At 38.9% G+C, this 22,126-nt stretch overlaps 2 protein-coding genes across 2 annotated transcripts in view; both read right to left on the reverse strand.

Moving 5' to 3' along the window:
- Window positions 1–112: 112 nt before the first annotated feature.
- On the reverse strand, window positions 113–5,955 carry LOC135265065 (uncharacterized). Its single transcript, XM_064354293.1, has 4 exons — window positions 5,627–5,955; window positions 4,053–4,089; window positions 3,019–3,078; window positions 113–1,734 (listed from the first exon to the last, which is right to left on the reverse strand). Exons 1-4 carry the CDS (start codon window positions 5,720–5,722, stop codon window positions 1,304–1,306), a joined length of 624 nt encoding a protein of 207 aa, XP_064210363.1. The 5' UTR covers window positions 5,723–5,955; the 3' UTR covers window positions 113–1,303.
- A 12,716-nt stretch (window positions 5,956–18,671) lies between these two features.
- The window catches only part of LOC135265066 (multiple epidermal growth factor-like domains protein 9), an 89,579-nt gene continuing 86,124 nt past the window's right edge, over window positions 18,672–22,126 (reverse strand). The window contains exon 6 of the mRNA XM_064354294.1: window positions 18,672–22,005. Within this exon, the coding sequence (XP_064210364.1) occupies window positions 21,515–22,005 (491 nt within the window). The 3' untranslated portion in view covers window positions 18,672–21,514. The remainder of the gene's footprint in view (window positions 22,006–22,126) is intronic.

The raw sequence follows: 22,126 nt of genomic DNA on the forward strand, positions 1-22,126 counted from the left end.
AACATTGCCCTACAGCTTCAGGGGTCAATTGTAAACAGTGAAGGAACTAGCAAGATGAATGCCTAGTTTTCAAATGCTTAAGGTCTGGTAGAAAGACAGACAGAGCCAAAAGTTTCAAAAAATATTTTTATGTACAAAGGTACTTTGTGGCATGAGGTGTATATCACTGCACCAGACAAAACACAAAACTTGGAATTCAGAAAGGATAGAGGGAATTGCTGCTCTCAAGGCCAGGACATGACATCCTCAAACATTCTGAAACTGTCGGTCTTACCATTGGCTCCTCCTTCATAATTTTAACCAAAAATAAACATCATTTTTTGTTATAAAAAATACACCAATTTATCTACCATATGCCCCCACATTTTGTTAATTCACTGCCCACAAGATTTACCATTTATTACCACAACCATTCATTCGCTTCCACTCTTCCCTCACCTTTAGCCAGCTAGCGTGGCTAAAACGGAAAGTCCCAGAAACTAGGATGTTGAAAGTTATCACGCAAAGGTTATCAACTTACTCAAAGAGAAGGTTACAGCTTCGGTACATTCAAAAAGAGAAAGTTATTGCCAAAAATATAAACTCACCAATCACTCATCCACCTACACAAAAAAGTAAATAAATAAATATATATATACTTAATTTTAGCACAGGATTTGGGACCTTACATATACCTGGGAATATGAGCTTGTTCTCTTCCCAGATCTTTATAATTCAATATAAAATGAGTTTCATGATGCAATACGAAATCATTTTAGTGGATAAGGGAGACTGTTGGAATTATGTGCTAATTTCAGATTGATATTTGTAGTTTTTAAAAATGTTGCACCTTTTACACAGCATCGCAGTAAGGTCCAGAACAGTGGTGAATGAGTGAAAGGGGTAGCAAAGTTTTTGCAGCGTTATGCTTTCTAATCACCTCTAACCACAATGTTCCAGCTGTGCTTATCCAGAACCAACATCTTTTTCCCAGCAAAATGTTTCACAGATTTGTTAACAATAAAACAAAATCATTAGAACATTTTTCACAACTTTCTACAAAATAAAGTTTCAAAAGTAAAAAAAAAGGGTATTTGGCTAGCAGGGGTTATTAACAGACATTCCTGTGCTACAGACATTCCTGTGTTACAGTCATTCCTGTGTTACAGTCATTATGGTGTTGACCTGCAGCAGTGAGCAGTGTAGAGCTGGATACAGGAGGCACGGGTGGAAAAACATTGCAGTCTCAAGAAGTGGAGGCAACAAAATAAGCGAAATGTTGACGTCTATTGACACCATTCCTGTGTCCTTGACTGCAAGTTCCTTAGTCGGAGTATTTGAAGACAGTGAGGAACGTCGATGTTGGTTGCTTCGCATAGTCCACCAGCTGCCAGGGACGGGTCACAACAGTCAAGTTGTTTCTCGGTTCCAGCCACAGTAAAATGGGCTTGTTGAGGACCACATCGCTTTCCCCGCTGCCACAGCTCTGAGTCCCGCAATGCGTCGCAAAGACCGCTGAGAACTGGTCAGTCTGCTCGGGGTGCTGAACGTCGACCCTCAGCATGAGGTTCTCCCTGGTTTCTCCAAGATTTGGCACCTTGAAGGTGGCTTGCGCAAAGACCAGGTAGAAACCCTTCTCCACCACCATGATCTGAGTGCCCTCCTCACTCAGCTGCATATTGTTTCTGAAGGGGTACTCCTCGTCCCACACTAGGGGAGCTTCCTGTCCTGTGTTCTTGTACGTGGAGTTGATCGCTGTGGAAGAGGGGGAAGGAGTGAGTTAATAGGATAGGCTTCAACACCCAAAAGGAATTCCAGATTATGATTTTTTTTCAAATGATTTCTTTTTTTAAGAATGGGACAGTCTGCCTTCCTTTCATATTTTGTGTTTTAGGCCGGTAGAATGTGGAGAGGGTAACAGATAGAGAAGGGAACACAGCTGAGAAAGTGCATATGGCAGAGGTCAAACCCTTACCCACACAGGGGGATTCGCATATGGCTCCAGAGTCAGCTACACTACACCACACATCTTGCCGTATGCCGCATTGTTAAACTGAATCTAGTTTTGCATTTTTCAGCATTTTCACTCAACAGTTATTTAAATGTATTTAGATTACATAGCATTTTTGCTTAATTAAAAAACATAGAACTTCTGATATTGTACTGAACAGGATGTCTTCTTTTTGTCACAGAGATAGCAGCTCTTGTTATTTTAGTTTGCCTACTTACATGTTCACTGTTGTATGTTGTTTTTAATATGTGGCCTGCAAATGGAGGTGCATGTGAGATTCAAATTTTTGTGCACAAAATTTGGTGCTGCTCAAGATAACCCTCAATGGTGTAGGAGAAATCATGCTCATACTCATGTTCTTCACTTACTATTTCCCTAATCACTTGTAACTAGTAACGCTATTGTCTTCTCCTATGAAAAATACCCCACCGACTGCCAAAACTTTTAAGTGATCACAGGTTTTTATTTGCTTTGAAAAAGAAAAAAGCACTCGAAGTGGGGCTATTGCATCATCTGCAACCGCAGCCATGTTCATGCATGCACCCTACTGCCGAGTCGGGGAGTGTAGACATGCACAGCTCTCCTCCGAGATGTCATCAGCTGCTTCTTTCCACACCGCAAACTACAGCTAAGCTTCCATAGAGTGGAGTCGGAGAGAGACCTTTCATATGCGGCTTTTAGCATACAGTCCATGGGCACTTGATTGACCAGTGGGGGTTCCTAGCGATTAATGTGCACCCCTAATCGACTGAAACCTCCCATTCCCTAGGAGACGCAACCATCAACTGCATGTCGCTCTATGGCACTACCGATGACAGTCGGCATTGGCACAGTCCGGATTCAATCTGAGGCAAAGAGGAACTAAGGATTGCTTTCAGGAATTTAGGACTGATTTTGAGGCATCCAGCAGCCCTACATATATCTTGTATACCTTTAGTGTAACTAAAATGGATGTCTGGTTCAGACACAAACCAGGTAGTGGCTGAGTAATTGAGGCAAGCATTTGGAAAGGAAAGGGTTATCCTCACCTGTAAGAAATATTGAGGCTTTGGAGGAAGGAACTTGAAAGAATTTGCTCAGATTTGCACCTGCAGAACAACAGCAGACAAATATTAGATAAATATTTTCATTTAAGGGTCTTCATTTTGACCTCTGATTTGCCCTGTAAACTAACATTTATAACTGCATTATGATTATGATGATAATCACTGTTATTGCTATCAATGCAGCATTTGTATGCTTTGAAATATCTCAGGACCAGTATTCATATTGCACTCTCATAAGATCACAAGACACCTTATATGCAGCACATCTAAGGAAATTATATATTTGAAACCTGTTTGTTAATGACTAATTCAGATCATATAACTCTGCTAGCCATGCTGAGTGTAACCATGAAACGAGTGAGAGTTTAAGTACATGAGCACATGCCTGGTGAGGGAGTAAAATGACAGGCTTATGGGGTTTTGTTCATCTCACAGTGTGCAATGCAATGTCCTCACATGACATGGTTGCTTCTCTATTTGTGTGACATCAGCTGAAGATGACAAATCTGTGGCCCAAAGGGTTTTCAACCCTTGGGCCACAGATTTGTCACAAATATGTCTTAGTTTCAACAACAACAACCTGATTCAAACACATCTTGGACAGAAACTTTCATTTTCCAATGAGCAAAATGTTAACAACAATAAAACATTAAATTATTGCACTTTTACTTTTCACTGACATCCTTCACTCCGTTCTATTATACATTCTTTATTCTTATCAGGTAGATTTTATTTTATTTTTTATATTGTATGTAACCTGACAAAGCAATGCCTTATGGAACAATACTTGAAACAAATGTATTAAACTCAGCTTCAGTTATCAATGCCCTATAAAAATGTTCACACTCTTGATAAAGAGTAGCAAAGAAGGCTGTATAAAATGAATGATAAAGGTAATAAACTATAATGTGAATTTTTCATACCAATAAAATTACTGTTGATTTTGTTCAACAAGCAATGTCACTTTATAATGTGACAAGGATGTTTTCAGAGAAATTTCAAAGTCTCAAACCTACCACTTAGCTCCAATCTTCTGCAGCCAGCTTCTTCACGCTAAATCGGGGGAAAGAATGAGCCTCCCTTTAGAATTTGTCATACATTACAACCCATTCATTCATCCCTCCACCCTCCGCTGCCCACCAAGGTCCTGAGAATTAGAAAAATGAGACTCCCTCATGAAAGCACATAAGAATTATACATGAACTCACATGTGCATATGTGTGTAGCTCTCACTGTGAGAAATGGTCATTAAGAAGTTAGTCTTAAACACCAAGTAAATAACCCACACAAAGAAAGTTCATGCTCACTACAATTACTTATGCAACACTTTATTCTGAAAAGAATGCACTGAATGCAATGAGGGCACATGCTAGTACTAAATAAGCTGCTAGAAAATGACCGAGAGAGCAATGTCATGATAGCTGTGATGATTTACTTAGTTGCAGTGGTGCTTTCAAAAATCATAAAAAATTTCCCTTAACTGTGCAACATGATGATTTACAAATTTACAAGTGAAATGTTTAATCTATACTGAGATGACACAAAGTTGGTGTTCAGTCTAATTAGCTTTGTGACTTGTAGCAGGGTACCTAAGCAAGGGTTGCTATTTAGTTAAAAATTAATAAAAACATATAACAGTCATTAAATAAACGTATCATCTAATATGATGTTCTGTATTGTACATATTTGATGTAACTTAAATTGTATCAATTTGATTCACAGGATTGAGGAATTTAATTGCGACTATCACATATGGTTGTGCAAAGTTCATATACGTTTGAGAGTGCCAACACCAAAGAAACCACACAGACATACTACTCAGTTAACTGTGATTCCTCGCATGCAGATTAGCGTATCATTTCTAACTTTTTTCCAGGGGATGATGTTTTTATTTCCGCCAAAAAAATTGGAGAAGTCATCTGGGTCAACTGTACATGCTGTTGTAAAACTTTGAGCAAGCTCGGCCAGAAGTCTATAGGAATTTGGGATAAGTTGGTACAATATTGCGGAGACGCAAAGGATGGTATGAGGAAACCAATTGCCTTGAGCCATACGAGTAGATAAACTTAGTCTGTGCAAGTAGGCCTACTCACTGGTATTTATTAATTACAGTTTATTCATTTTTCAAGTTGAAACTACTCAATATTTTGCTAGTAAAACTGTATTATGCAGATGTCACTGTTGCTTCATTTCTTAGTCTTTATGATCAGAAAATGTCGATAGATTGACGAAATTGATGGACAGTAGTATACATAAAATATATACGAGATTAAATGGTGGAAGTCTCATTAAAAATAGCCTATGAAACTACTACATGCTCGCCTTCGACGAAACAGAACCATAGCCAGAACTTGAAACGAGAACACAATGACAATGGACAATATAGCCTTTTAATACATTAAATGAATTTGCTACGGATGTCAGCACATTCGAAAATTACTGAGAATTGCTAGCTATATGAGCTATTAAATCAACTGCTGTTTGATCACGCTAATAGATTTTTTCTATAAGGCGCTTTAACTACTTTACCTACAATGTATAATTTTCAACAAATAAAAATATACTTTACAACCATCCTTGAAATTCTTACCTTAGAAAAAAATATTCCTATTGTCGCGGCGATTGCGACCAGGGCGAAAACAACCACGAACACACGCACTCGATTCACGAAGGTATCATGCACCATCTTTCAAGTAGCAAAGCCAGATCAGGTTCTTGAGGTGCTCGCAACTCGCAGCTACTTAGGACAGCTTTTCCATCCCCGCCTGTGCTGATATAAACAGTCTCCCACACGTTATCTTATCTGATTCAACTCTTCAAACGGTATAAACCTGTCTTTCTGTTACATCTTTTGCTGAGTGTCCCGGTAAGATTCGACCTCCCCAGTCCCCCCGCATTTCTCGGTTTCCGTTTCAAGCTTGGGAGACTGAAGTTGCAAAAGTGACGTCTAGAGGGGGCGGTGAGTGAGGGCTGGGTGGTGGCTTCCAGCAAATGAGGGTCCTTATAGTTATCTTCGTTTATATTACAGTTTCAGTTAAACCTATTATGCACTCTAACTCTATTCAGGAAAATTCAGGCAAAAATTAAGGGGATTCTACCATTTTAATTTTTAATTTTATATTTTTGTTGTTTTGGGTCTGTACATCAGGACAGTGGATTTGAAAAGAAACAATGAATATGAGATTAATGAGAATTAAAAACTGCCAGCTTTAATTTGAGGGTACTTACATCTATATCAGGGATCTATATAGGAATTACTGCCCCTTTTATAGATAGCTCCCTTATTTTGGGGGACCGAATGTAATTGGAAAAATGAATATAATCTTAAAATAAAGTCATCATATTTAGTACTTGGTTGTAGATCCTTTGCATATAATGGCTGCCTGAAGTATGCAACCCAAATATACAGTATATACCACTAAGTGCATATCTTCCCAGGTGATGCTCTGCCAGGCCTGAACTCAGCAATCTACAATTTCTGTTTGTTTTGGGGAAATGCATGTTCAATTGGATTCAGGTCAGGTGCCTGACTTGGTCAGTCAAGGACGTTATACCTTTTGGTCCTGAAAAACTCCTTGGTTGCTTTAGCGGCACGTTTGGAGTCATTGCCCTGCTACAAGGTCAGGCTCCATCCAATGAGTTTTGAGCCATTTGGTTGGATCTGAGCAAATATTTGTATAGACTTCAGAATTCATCCTGCTGCTGCTAGCAGCAGTCACACCATCAATGAAGAGATGTGAGCCTGCTCCAGTAGCAGCCATACATACCTAAACCATTAAACTACCTCCACCATGTTTCATAGATGAGGGGGATGCTTTGGATCATGAGCAGTTCCTTTCTTTCTCCACACTTTCCTCTTTCCATCCCTGTGGAGCAGGTTAATACTCATCACATCAGCCCATAACACTTTGTTCCAAAACTCTACAGTTTTTAAATATTTATTTATTTATTTATTTATTTATTTATTTATTTATTTTTAGCAAACTGTAACCTGAAACTTTCTGTTCTTGAGGCTTCCTGGTATGCCTCAAGAATGCTGGTGTAGTCTTCTCTTTATGGCAGTCTTTGACACATCTATGCCTACATCCTGAAGAGTGTTCTTAATCTGTTCGATTAATTTGATTAATCTGTTTATACATATATAATGGAAATAACTATGCATATTACCCATGTACAAACTCTGTGGGTGACAAAAGTCTGTTGAGAATTTCCACCCAGTGATTTATAAGTTTCTTCACAATGGAAAGTTCCTGTATGTGATTGTTCATGGAATTCAATTGACCGGCAATCCACATTGAAGGAAAAGAAACCCATAGCAAAAAACTGACAGATTCATTTTTTCTTTAACTGCAAAACTTGTTTTAAAGAATTGTTTGCCTGATTTATTGTCTTATCTCAGACATTCCTGGATTGATTTTGGGTATCACTCAGTCTCAAAATTATTTTCTTTCATTCAAGCGCTTAAAATGTCTACTTAAAATGTCATCGGAATATCTTTCCAGAGAGCTAGTTAAGCCACATTTTTTCTTTCCTGTCTTTTTACCAGTAATGTGACTCACTCATGGCCTCTGTTATGATCACTTTCCAGTCACTGAACCATTTCCATGCAAGTCTAAAAAACCCTGTACCCTGTAGCTAATTCATATTTCCGAATTTATGACATTTATCAATGTGAACAACAGATCTTCAGGACCTTTACCTTTTTGTGTCTGCAAAAAAAAAAAAAAAAACCAAAACAAACAAAAAAAAAAAAACAAGCAAAATCATCAAGACTATCAAGAGAGCTGTGCGAATGTTTCCACAGCACAATGAATGTGTCTCTGATGTACTGGACTGTAATGGAAGATTACTGAATCAGATTCATGTGCCACACAACTCTTACTTGCTGTACATCTCCACACATTTTCCATTTCGGTACTACTTGATTTTTGGACGCAAAAAAAAAAAAAAAAAAAAACTAACCAGATTTTTTAGGCTTTTGAAACTGTTTTCTTTATACTTTTGGTAACAATAAAAATATCAAACAATACAATATCTAGGCCAGAAATATGGAACATGTGAATAGTTATTTTCTCAACTGTCCGGTTTTCCATTGCTTTCTGGCATGCAGCTGTGTGTTGTATGCTGTATGTATCCCCATTTCAAGGGGTTTCAAACTCGTAATGTTCATGGCAAAATCAGACGTCTTCCTTCAGAGCACAAAACCAATGACACTAAAGATTTTTGTCACTCTCACACTTCAATTAGGGCCCTGCTTCTGAACATGAAAAATAGAAAAGGAATTTCAGGGAGTATACATAATAAGCATATAAGCAAATGTTTGCAGATAGCTAACATCTCTGGGATGTGCTTTTGTAGTAAGTCTACTGCATTGCAGTGGTGAATGTATAATTTGAACATATACACAAGCATAAAAGCCATGCTCAGCCAGTTATGGAAACATTATTTTGAATATATCCCATATAGTCTATTGATGACCTCTTTCATTTTCAGTTGGGGAAAATATGTATTTAGTTTTGGTATTCTTATAATTATGATATGATATGATTATGTTATGATTATGATATGAGACTGCTTTCATCTTAATTTTCGTAGCAACTGAATGCAGTGGGGCTGGAATCAATTTTGAGGTGGGGAGTAGCTTTATACTTGTGGGGGTAGCTTTATACTTTCACAGATTTTACAGTAATGCTGACTGTACCCCATGTGGCGTAGCCAGAAAAATATTTGAGTGGGCCGTGAAAAAGAAAAAATTGTGTGGGCCAAGAAACAAATGTGCTCTGAAGCACAGCAACCTACAGCATAGACTACGCCCACGCTACAAATGCTTCTGTTAGGCCTAATAATTCCCATGGACATGAACATCAATAAAAAAATGCACATGAAACCCAAAATTTTGCGGAACATTTCCATTTATAGTGATATGAAGCTTAGCATACTGTCCTTTACATATACTTCACAATTCTTAAATAAAAAAGCATTTAAAAAAATCTGTTCTGAAAGTAATTTTTGGGTATAAGGGTATTCACAATAAATCAAATCATACCCCAGTTAAAAAAAGTTATCTGTCCCTGTTCATCTAATTTGCTTGCTGCGTTGACATAGCCTCATCTTCTGGGTGCTCCAGTGATTAATGGAAAAGAAACAGCCACCTGCTCACAGACATTTGTTATAAGCACACAATAGGTTGGTCTGCGCAGTAGACTATTTGCTAAAAGCTTACGTACTGTAGGTGTTAAGGAAAAAAAGAAGCTTTCCTCATCGATTTGGACATTACCACAACTCACTTTGCGGTAAATTACAAAGTTACTTGTGCGTCAATATTTACGCAGTCTTTTTTCATGAATAAAGCCCTGTGCTTCATAATTTGAGGATGTGGCAGGTCTACATTATCTAATAAACTTTATCCCCCTTCAAGAAACCTTGGATAATATATGATAATATTGGAAATACATTAGATATAAGTGACATGTTTTAACTGTTGATGCACTTTGTTCGGTACTCAGAGTGTTGGATGTCAACCGAGGGTCTTAATGGTTAAAACTGCTGTAATCAGGATATATATATATATATATATATATATATATATACAGATGTATATATCTGTATATATATATATATACAGATGGGTAACAAATTAAAGGAAAAACCAACATAAAGTGTCATAGTAAGGTGTTAGGCCACCAAGAGCCACCAGAACAGCTTCAATGTGTCTTGGCATAGATTCTACACGTCTCTGGAACTCTACTGGAGGGATGGAACACCATTCTTCCAAAACATATTCCCTCATTTGGTGTTTTGATAATGACGGTGGAGAGCGTTGTCTAACACGTTAGTCCACAATTTCCTATAGGTGTTCAATTGGGTTGAGCTTTGGTGACTGCGACGGCACTGACATCATTTTCATACTCATCAAACCATTTGGTTACTGCCCTGTGGATGGGAGCATTATCATCCTGGAAGAGACCCTTTAAGAGGACAAGTGAACCCAAACCATGCCAGGAAAATGCGCCCCCCTCAGCATAACAGAGCCACCAGACCCCCTCTCTGTAGGGATCAGGCATTCAGGCCTGTATTGTTCTCTTGGTGTACGCCACACATGCACTCACCCACTTGTCAAGAATATGGTGAAGGATGACTCAACTAATCATATCACTTTTTTCCACATCTCTGTAGACAAGTGCCTGTGGTTTTTGCTCTACTGAACTCTCAAATGTACATTTGTCTTTGTAATGAGAGGTTTATGCTGCAATCCTACTACAATATCGCTCTCTATGTAGTTGTAGATGGACTGTTCTTGCAGACACAGTCTGATCACGTCCTGCATTGACATTCTAAGATACCTGAGGAGGAGTTGCTCTTCTGTTTTCCCTTACATATCACACTAATGCACAAGCTTCACGGTCATCAAATGTACTCTTACGACCACAATTTCCAACCTTATTAACTGATGCTTAACTGCTTTTTCCATAGATCTAAATGCAGATGTCATTTTAGTCACTTTTCCTATTGAAACACTAGCCAGTTGAGCAGTCTATGTGACCGTAGCTCCTGCCATCCATGCCCAAATAAAGAACCTTCTTTTAAAGTCACTTTAGTCTTTTCCTCTTCCCATCTTGATCCAAAATCGAGGTCAACTAGGCCTGATCAGCCATTTTATGCATGCCACAGAGCATAATAGAATATTAAATGCTTGATTGTATCATGCAGTACACCTGCATAGAAGCATTTGCATTTTGATATGTTTTTCCACTCATTCATTCAGGGTTTTCCATTAATTTTCCTATTTATAGGGTGATGCATGGTATATATATATATATTTATATATATATATGTGTGTGTTCAGTGAATGCACCATTCCCTCATAGGAGAGCTCACTTTTCGAAACACATCATAGTCTTTGCATATGTGCAAAGAAGACTGTTGAAGCATACAGATAACATAGGTGATTCAAAGTGGACTAGAAATGTCTAATTCTGAGCTGTGAATCACGTGATGTTTGCTGTTCAAACCATGTTGAAGCTTACTGGCTAGTTATATAATTAATTATAGTACTTTACTTCAGCTTTAAGCTGGCAAACTATTTTAACTGTGTCATATTACTTGAATCACCAGCTGAGTGCAGCAAGATAAGCTAGATAGCCTGTCTTTGAAATAATTAATGAACATTTTATGCTTTTTCTTACAGGCCTTTCTTATAGAAAGCCATTCTTGGGTTAGATTGATTTGCGGAGTTGTATGCCACACACAAATGAATTTTAAGCTAGCTAGCTCCCTCAATGTTATCTACCTGGAATGCAATGAAATATGGTGCAAAGGGGATAGGTTAACTGCAGACCTGGGTTAAATACGTATTTAAAGTATTTTAATTACTTTTAAATACTTTTAAAAAGAAATTATTTGAAATACAGCATTTACAAATACTGAGTATTTAAAAATATGTTTGAATTTAATGAGCATTTGCATGTATTTGCAATTACTTTCAAATATGTCTTTAAAAAACATTCAAAGTACTGAATTTTCAAATACAAAGTGCTTGATTTAATGGAATTATGGAATGGAATTATACTTTCACAACATAAAGCCATTGGTGAAACATGCACAATTGCACCAAGCTGTAGAAAGACATGAAAACCACTGGATATACAAGAACCTACCAGCTCTGAAAGTTGAAAGTTTTGTAGTATTCTGAGGAAAATCTGGTGTCTGGTGACTGCTGATGACCCCAGTCCAATTGTACCGATTGTTAATTAGTAGTGAATATTGACGGCTAAATTCTATTTTATCAGTGTCTAACCTTACAAAATGTAAAAGATGGAACTATACATAATGTTTGGCTGTCGAATGCTCTGACAACAGAAAAATGAAGATATGGGTTGTTTAAAATTGCCAATGTAGGCAAATTTTCCAAATTCAAACCCTAGCCCGTAGTAATTCCCCTGGAATGCCATCAGTATCATAGCTCGCTGACATCACATCGAGGGCCACTCACAAAGATTGTAAAAAAAAACTCTGGGATATTTAAAATCTTTTAAAATTGCAATTGTATTTTAATGTATTTTTAAAATGCTCTAAAAACTATTTGAAAAAGTATTTGGTTTCCCAGGAAAGTATTTAAATAAATCAAATACAAAATATTTAATGAGTAAATGTATTTGGAATAATTATTATGTATCTAATACAAATACATTTTCAAATACAAATATGTATTTGTATTTGGCCCAGGTCTGTTTGTGGAGAACATTGCCTTCACATAAACAAAGTAGGTGCTGATCAAGTACTTGGACCACTTTGATAGAGAATTGCTGAGATGTCAAACCTAATATGCAAATGCATATTCTTTTTCACTATTGGGTGCTGAACCTCAGTGGGGCAGATATTACTCAACTGCATTCAAAACCCACATGAAACATTACAAAAATTAATCAACCACATCACCTCCCCCACAGAGATGCAAAAACAAATATATTCATGTCTGTGAAAGTAGACACCTGGGTATGATCATAGATGTTAGTTGAAAATGAAACCAAGCAATTTTTGTGGCTAATACTGTACTTTCGTCCTTTTTTTCCCAGTGCTAAATAAACTACAGCTGAAATCATGAGCATCCATCTGTCAAAGTTTGTGCTCCTTTACCAAGCTATTGTTGTTTTCTGTGTTCGGTGTGGCGACCGTTGCCGATTCTGTGTGTTCTGAATGTATTGTGCTCTCCACTAGCTTGGAGTGTCACTCAATGAAAAGTATAGCTGCAATGAGTATACACAGTTTGCATGTGGTGCCATGTTTGGCAGCGGTTTGATTTCGGCCAAGTTCTCCTTCTTAACAATCACACACGCAGCTCGACCGAGGAGGCAAGACACGAGAGAGAGAACCGGATGGGCTAATGGGATGAGCCGTATCATGTAGTATCACCTCAATTTGACTTCATTATATCAGATGGGTTTTTTAAACTACAATGATTTTTTTTCATAGAAAATTATACTAAACGGTTACCCGCCGAAGTTGCTGGTTAGAGTTATACGCCAGTGCCAAATTCTATCTGCATTTGGCGGATGTTCGGTGTTAATGTCAAGCCCTGAATGATAGTATGACAGTGTGAAGCCAAACAAATAACTGTGAAAGGTTCATTTGCAATGCAGATTCCTGGTTCATATTTGAATATGTGACATTTGAATATTGTTGCAACTTTATGTCTATAATTATGTGAATTTCCTGTAGAAATGAGAATTTTAAAAAAGCTTGTTTGCATGCATGTGCATGTGTCACACTTTGCAGTGGGGGTGCCCCACACTAACCATAGGACTCAATGTCCTTAATTTGTTTTTGCTTTCTGTCCTGCATTTAAAGCAAATGGGATCTGGCTGTTGAAGACAAACACTGCGTGAGTCAAAATGTGCATTTCTCAGAATAGCATCAGACAATTACCCTCTGACAGAAGAACTTAAAGAAACCGTATTCTAGTGTTGCATGGTGTGAAAACAGGAAATGTGACTCACTCCTCTGAACTTTTTATCTCCCATCATCACGACCCCTCTTACAGACAAAATATTCCCTTCTGAAATGACAGGTAGGGTTAGGGACCTTAAGACCCATTTATTTTAACAAATATATATATACATGTCACAAAACAAGTCAAAACAAGTGCCCTCAATTTACTTCTTGATTGATTGGAATGCATGGAGTGCTTATTTTCCTTATAAGGTTATCCAACGGTAGCATATTTTTGAGAAAGAACGCTACCTAGAGATGATCAACAGTGTTGCCTGACACAGTAGACTAATAATGAGCAACATACCAAACCTAATTTTAAAGACAAAGTGTCAATAGATTTGGATACATTTGATAAATTTTACGGTTATAAACATTGACCCAACAAATAAGGGAGCTAATGTTAGATAACAGTGTTAGATTGTACAAGCATGATCTAAGTACATACTCTCACGTTTACTATTTTTATCCACAATTCTGTAAAACTGAGGAGGTTAGCTAGCACAATAAATGATTGTGTCATCAGCATACAATATCATTAATATACAGTGTAAACAAGACTGGTCCTAAGATAGAACCTTGAGGAACTCCTGTCATGACACTTAATGATTCAGATCATATACAACCTAAAACCATGCACTGTGATTTATCTGAAATGGTAGTTAAACTTAACTTAGAGTTCTGGTATGAAGACCAATTAAGGAGAGTTTATATAAAAGAATGGTATGATCAACCATATCAAAAGCCAAATCAAAGACAAATCTACAAAAAGAGCTGCTCAGAATTAATGATTGTCCAAAGCTAATACAATATCATATATGACTAGCAGTGATGGTGCAATGTCCAGTACTAACACCAGACTGTTGGTGACATTAGATTGAATGACCAACCAGGAAAACCATAAGCTATACTTTTATTGGTGATTATAAACATTTTGTTCATGAGTAGCCTTCCAAATTTTGGGGATTACATTGGTGGTTATAGTCAGGTTATATATGTGCATAATGCATTCTGCAATTAGTGGCACTGCAAGTTTAAGAAGAAATTGATCTAGGCCATCAGCTCCACTTGAATTGTATGAGTTAATAGATGTAAGTGCAGCTAAAACCTCCGATGAGGTAAAAGGGGAAAGAGTAAAATTGTAACAATCAGCAGGGCAAAGACAAATGGTTTACTTGACACTAGGCTAGACGTGACTATAATCACAATCCGACTACAGAAGGCACTTTGAAAGCCAAGACTGCCTTAGCATCTGCTAAATGGTTGCAGCTTAGTGCTACAGATGCGCTCGACATTCCTTGGCTATGTGATCTTCGCAAATGGCATCCATATTGATGAGGACAAACTCGATGCCCTGTTCCCAAAAACACTGTGATGGATAGAAGAAAAATAATTTAACTTTGTACTTCATTGACTTTTCTATATTCCCTCAAAATAAACTTTATGTTGTTCCTTTAAGAACTGCACTGACAGATTACGTCATTGATGAAAAGTTACACTAGGCAGTTAAAAGTTCGAAAAAAAGCTTGGATGGTAGTCAGTAATCAGAATACAGAAGAAGGGAGGAGAATGGGATGACAAGGTCAGTGATGCTTTTTATTTTTTTCTTGGGGGCGGCAATCTAGTGTAATGGGTAGGGAGTTGGGCTTGTAACCTGAAGGTCACAGGTTAAATTCCTGGGTGAGACACTGCCATTGTTCCCTTAAGCAAGGTACTTAACCTGCATTGCTTCAGTATATTTCCAGCTGTATAAATGGATGAAATGTAACTGCTATGTAAAAACGTTTTGCAAGTCGCTCTGGATAAGAGTGTCTGCTAAATGCTTCAATTTAATGTAATGACGAAGCAATTCTGTGTGGTTATGTTCGCTGAGAATAAGTAAATAATAGTGGTAGATTGATGTGAAGTTAAGTGAAAAAACTGCAATTTAAAGCTAAAGTAAAGAGTTGTTTTGTGCATGCATATGTGTGCATGCATAGTTCTGACAACTTTGGGCGAAGAGGGTGAGAAACAGAGAAGAAGTGAGGAAAATTGGATGGAATTCTTGATGGCATGTTCCGAGCACTCACATCCACAACGGAATATTGAATTTACAAGTGTACAGTATCCCAATGTTGCAAAGCAGTGCCAAAGTCATAGTGCTTAGGTTGCACTATCCTTGGAGAATCATTCACTTTTCAAGTTATGTGAATCATTCTTTTATAGTTCCCTCGTGATGCCAATTAACTTGACATTTTGCAGGTTGGTTCTATGAAATTAGATGTACATACATACATATCATATTCCATGATTTTCTGCCTAATGCCTTGTATTTGTGTTTTTATAAAGCAGAGCAGTACTCAGAGGCATAAGGGAGCACCTTTGGCAGGGGACACACCCTACACAGCACTCAAATTTCCTTTTTTTAGGACTGTGGCCAACCATGTTGCTGTGACTGAGAAATGCTCCAGTCATGAAGTATCACTGGATGAGTACCCAACTTGCATTCACACTGAATTTTCAAAACGTATCACCCATAGTGCATCTTATTCAAAACAAGTAATTCCAATGGACCTGTTTGATCAGTGAAATAATCATTTAATGGTAAATACTATGCCATTTACAGTACAATAACTTTCATTCAATACATTTTTGGAAGTAGGAATGCTGGTGGCGGCTCACTCGACTTTAGTAATTGGATTAAACATGAAAATGACTGTAGCTGGAAACAGCAAATCAGCTAATTGCTGACTAGTATCTGGTTAATGGTGTATATTAGCATTACCTTTAAACAGTACCGTGTACTGCTGCTGCTAATTAAATCTGCCAGAAAGCAGTTAGGTTGTTAATCTGACATAAAGCACAATCTTATGAGTTTTCTTCAGTAACTTATTATTTAGAGTCTACAAAGGCCATGGTGATTTAATTCTCACAGCTCAGAAACTTCACAGGAATATCGTCGCCCCATATCTTTACTTTTTTTTTTTTTAAGGTTACACCCATAAAATAACTGCATTTAATTGGGGGTATATCATTCCCTAGAGAAGAAGCAAAGTAATGTGAGAGGGGACAATTATCCTGTCTTCTTCACTTAATATGTGCAGAATCTGCATCAAACAAAATCAGGTTTTTGCTTGAATAATGTTTGCAATCGAAAGCCAGTGCAGTCAATGATGCTTTTAATTTTAATAAAGGGAAAACAATAAACTGAAAGTAAAAAAGAAAAAACAAGTGTGAACCGCCCCCCCCCCCCCCCACCTGCTGCGGTTCTCAGAAAAGTATGATTTCTGTGAGCTTAGGTGTGGTAAGCAGTGCTGTGCTGTACCCAGCTGAGTCATGTTGCTGCACCTGCTACTCATGCAAGCACCTGCCACCTGTTTTTCTGCCGTGTTTGAGACCAGTCTCCATTGTTCTTTGTTCCCAGCCCCCCAAAAAAACCAAAAAAAAACAGGAAACACCTGCATGTGCTAAGGGGGACAGCCAGCTGACACCTGTTAGCGTGTAAGACACCTGACTCTACTGAGCTGACAGCATCAGTAACCTTCCCTCTTCTTTGGGTTAGGGACATACCCTAGATTATTTACCTGGTATTTTCTTGGGTTTGTTTCTTGTGTAGTTTTTGGAGCGACCTAGTCATCTTACAGAAAGGGAAACACCATTAAACAGCCCGCCATGTTGCAGCGTCATGCAGCTGACACGAAACGGAACAGCTCTGGGCGACAGCAGAGCCCCAGTGGCCTCGCTGACTTGTGCGCCTCTTGCGCCTCCTCAAGGAAAGACTTTGACTTCAAAACCAGGACTCGCCTACGAGCTCTCAGAAAGGCCTTGGTACCTGAAACTGAGAAAGCAAAAACCGCTTAACGCCCTCCAGCAGAAATGGCAAAAACGAAATATGACGACAAACAAGTCCTCTCTTCCTCTCTCTCTGTGTCGTTCCTGTGCCTGGGAGATTTTATGAATAACTGTGTGTGGGAGGACTGTGGTAACTTCTCAGAGATGTCAGACTTGGAGCTCCTGTAGGAGACATCCCCCTGACAAAACAATTAAAAACAAAAACAATTTATAACTGAAGAGTGGAGATGGGGGAAAACTGCATCCTTAGCTAGGGAAAAATACTCCCACGTGAAAACACAAGCTTTCACCAACCCAAAGAGGATGTGGGTGGGCGTTATGAATACAATAATAGGCTACTTGTTCATACATGCACTTCTACAGAACTAGGAAAATTTAACCATACCCTTTTTTTTTTTTTAGTAATTTAGAAATCCTTCCTGGATGGATATTTTCTGTCCCATATAGAAGGAAAAAGAGGATGCCTGGTCAGTACACTTAAAATAACATTAAGGTGCTCTATCTACATGTGTCATGTGCTCCTCGCAATAATTGAATATCACTCCCAACAACTGCCTCACTGTCTGTATTTAATTTACAAGTATACATTTAATAAATGGTACAATATTTAATATTTTTCTCACACTTGAAGTGTTCCTTTGTTTACAGTGATTATTTTGTAATGCATCCTTATGTTGACTGGGTTTCAATTATGGATTATGTATACTACAAACTTTCGGATACATTTATCTTTCACAGTATAAGTGTATTCTAAAATGTAAAAAATGTACAATATGAAAGAATACCCCTGTTGTAATGGCTCCATATTTGTAACATAGTTATGTTACTGTAAACCTAGGTCTAATGAATTTGTCTGAACAAATGAGGAGGCCAAGGACAGCCTTATGAAGACACAAGTCGTTATTTATTAATTATTTAATCGTTTTTATATTAAGTAAGCTGTAATTAGTTGGCTAACTTTAACTAGCATGAAGAATTTTTCTGCTCTTAGAAGTAATTAGAAAGAACAATTTCAGAGTGATTTTCAGAAAAATTCTCTCATGGGGGAGCATACCTCCCGACCCCCCTAGAGTAAACCCCCACGTTCATCCTACTACCCCCCTCCCCTCGGCCAATGAACACCATCCCCCTTGTTAACATTTTACAATTGGACCACTGTGTACAGTATAGATGTACTGTCACATCCATTAGAACACAGGTCCAGAAGCAGCCCAGTGCCTCTGGAATTTCATACTAGCATTGACATTCACTCGAAACAAAAAGGAACACAAAATGGCAGCTCCAACAGACCAGAGTAAAACACTGAAACAAAGCAGTAAAACACTATTTTTTTTATTAAATACAGTATATGCTATATCATTCACTCATAATATATACATCTCGTCATTCACTGAGAACAACAGGAAGGGTTTTGGTAAAGTCTCTGTTATGTTATTTCATGGTGGTGGGTGGGTAAAGAGAACAGATCAGGCCACAGATAAGAGCTTGACAGCTTGTCCCCATGCCTCTCCATTCTTTTATCTCTCTGCCCCCCACCCCAAATTTTGAGTGTCCTGGAAACGTACCAGGGCTTGATGTCTGGATTCACTGTGCTCAACCTGTACAATACCATCCTCTTATTTACATCCATCTGTACAATGTCCGATTCTTATTTACAGTTATAAATATGATAGAGAAAGGGGGACTACCTGAGGACTGAGGTTCCTTACTTATTTAGCTTAATCATTCCATGAGCCACATTATTGCGGAGGTAGGACAAGCTGTCCTTCTGCTGCTGATGCACACTGGGTCCAGAAACATAAAAAAAAAAAAAAAAACTCAACAAAAGAAGCTCAGTTGTACCATGTCTTGCACCAACAGTACTTGCCTCATTTCACAATGCAAAGATACAGGTAAAGATGACATCACTCCCACATAACCGTCTTGAAAACTGGGATGTGAGCTGATTGACATGGGAACCTTCCCCCTTTGTGTCATGAGACCATGAAAATGAACCCCCACATCACCTTAGGAACACTCTGGCTGAAGTCCAGATGCACTGGAGGCTGATAAAAGGGCCCAAAACATGACTCATGCAGGGAAGAGGAAACCGCAGGGCCTGTGATTGCTGCACGGGGAATAAACAGGAAACAGGAAACATCCTTTACTACTCTACCAACAAGCCTATCCGACATTTACTTACACCACTCAGAGAGTTTTCAGTGCAGGCAGCGCTGTCATGTGTGTGTGTGTGTGTGTGACAAAAACGAGAAAAGGTGCCTTGTAAGAGTGAATAAGACTTTTATGTTCCTTGCCATGTGTGTCTGTAAATTGGCATGAAAAGGACGCCACAAGAAACAAGCTGGTGCACTGAGCTCAGATGTTATCTAGCTACAATCAGGGAAATGGCAGACTTCCACTGTCTGCCTTCTGATACAAGTGAAAATGATACATAGTACGTTAAAACAGGTACAGCTTTTTAGTTTGCATTTAGCTGAGTAATCTAGGTCACGAGCAAGCTATTAACAAAACTTACCCAATCCACTGATGTGTAGTTACTATACTCAAAGGACAAATGTAATAAAAATTAATCAATAAATAAAAAGTAAAATAAACTAAATTATAACACCATTTAAAAAAAAATCATCGCCTTGACAAGTTATTGTCAACTCAAGTTTAACACTAAAACATGTTTTTCATTTTTAATATGTGTACCTTTTACATGAGGACATCTCTCCCACTCTATAGACACTGCATTCATGTCTGTGTTAAGAACAGACTAAAGTTTGAGACCAACTGTGAGCTGTAAGGTCACATGACCTAATCTAATCAGGTTCTGTTCGGCCCTCTACAAGACTCCCTATAGCCACACCAAACATTTTTCCTCTAACTGGGTCACCTTAAACTTGAATATCATAGCTAATTAAAATATTCCTAAACACTATGGGTGTGCAGAGACCACACTATCTGTATCCGTTCAACCAACAAAATGATCTGCATTTATACACGCAGTTGTAATGACGGTGGGGTGGTTGCAGACAAATGTGTGATTTATTGTGCACATATTTATTTTCTGTTCAATGCTCACTTTCCCCACTAATTTCTTCTTTTCTTCTGGAATACGGTATTCAGGTTTGGATATACCCCTACGAACCAAGATGATCTGCAGCAACTACTGACAGAACTGTCTATGAATTTAGTTTGTTCACATCGTACTAAATGAGTTCCATTTTTTTACCATTTTTACCTTCTTCTGGTTGACTGTCATTTCAAAGCAGTGTCCAGAACATAAGTGGTCAACCTGCTCCAGAATGTGTGAGATTACTTCTGAAATAAGATGAAGATCTTCTTCTTTATGAGTGTATGCACGTATGCGTCTGTGTGTGTGTGTGTATGTGCGCTTGTGTGTGGACATGTTTGTATGTGCAGAGTCCAGCTGCACACAAACCCCCCAACCCCCACCCTTGGGGCCATCCTGGTTCAGTGGTGCTTGTGTTCCTGTCTTTGTGCCAACACGTTCGGGGTCTGGCCCAAGTCCACCAACACACACACAGCTCCTGCATGTGGCCAATAACATCTCAACAAGTGTCCTCTCCAGACCAGGGAAAAGGCACACGTCCGAGCCACTGTCACAGTTTCTCTGTTTGTTGTTCATTCACATCTTTGAGTTCTGTTCCACCCCATTTCAACATTCAAAGTGTTACTCTCCTACCATTGCTTAGTCATCCTTCCATCTCAAGTACATCCCATAGCTTCTGGGGCAGGGAAGGGGAGGGATGTATCTAAAGAACTAAAAATCCCCTCTCAAAAACAAAAAGAACTTAACAGCACAGTTGTCAAGTCTTCTAGTGTTTCAGGATGGAAGTTCCTCACTTTTGGCAGCATCCACATGCCTTTTTGTGCAACTCATACTTCTTCCTGGTATTTAATGAGAAATTCATTAATATTATCTTTTCTTTTAAATGTGTCCTTTGTGTGCTGAACGTTTCATTTTTTAGGAAGTGGAGTTTGTCTCCAAGACATTACCACAAAGGCGAGAACACAGTACGAGCCTCTCCTGAACTTCCATCTATATCACAGAATTGCCGGAGAAAGCCCCACCTCGATCCCTTCTCTGTCCCAGCTCAGCCTCCAGCAGGGCTCCTGGGCAGGGTGTTGTACGGGTGGGCGTGGCCAGTCCCTAAGCCTTGTACATGTTCATGGGAGTGGAAAGAGCCAGCTGCCCGTTTGGAGCCACCTCGGTGGCCTCGTCCTCCAGCAGGCCCGACACGTCGGCGTTGGGGATGCTGTCGTGGTAGCTGCTGAAGCTTATGTTGTCCTCCTTCAGCTCAATGGTCCAGAAGGGGGCGTTGAGCTTGCGGTTCTGGTACTCACGGTATGTGTAGACCCCGCCCACGAAGCCCATGAGCAGCACCACCACCACGATGATGACAGCCAGGATTATGATGTTGAACTGGGTCCAGGAGACCTCAGTGACGGTGGCGGTGGTGTTGTCCGTGGGACTGCCCAGGCTGGTGAGCAGGGCTTGAGTGGTGGCCGCCGTCCGCAGGCTGGTGGAGTTGGCCATGGAGGTCATGGTTCCAATGGGGGGAACAGCAGTGCTGGTGGAAGTAGCACTGGGGGGGGTTGTCGCTGCAATAGTGAGCTCTGGAGCTGGAAGGGTCTTTACATCTGAAAGAAAACAGCAAATGGCATGGGTACAGGTAAACTGTACACATCGCTATTGTGTGGGAACTTAGACAAATGTGTCCATAAAATAACTTGACAATGAAAAGGCAAATGTGTATGCAAG

This window comes from Anguilla rostrata, chromosome 10 (assembly GCF_018555375.3).
Source record: "Anguilla rostrata isolate EN2019 chromosome 10, ASM1855537v3, whole genome shotgun sequence".
NCBI lineage: Eukaryota > Metazoa > Chordata > Actinopteri > Anguilliformes > Anguillidae > Anguilla > Anguilla rostrata.

Bases quoted from the DNA above. Each gene is read 5' to 3' on its own strand.
- LOC135265065 (XM_064354293.1), bottom strand. From the start codon at position 5,722: ATGGTGCATGATACCTTCGTGAATCGAGTGCGTGTGTTCGTGGTTGTT. The intron at 3,079-4,052 runs GTAGGTTTGAGA...GTTGTTCTGCAG, and splicing joins CAGAAGATTGGAGCTAAGTG to GTGCAAATCTGAGCAAATTC. The intron at 1,735-3,018 runs GTGAGGATAACC...CCTCTTCCACAG, and splicing joins AGCCTCAATATTTCTTACAG to CGATCAACTCCACGTACAAG.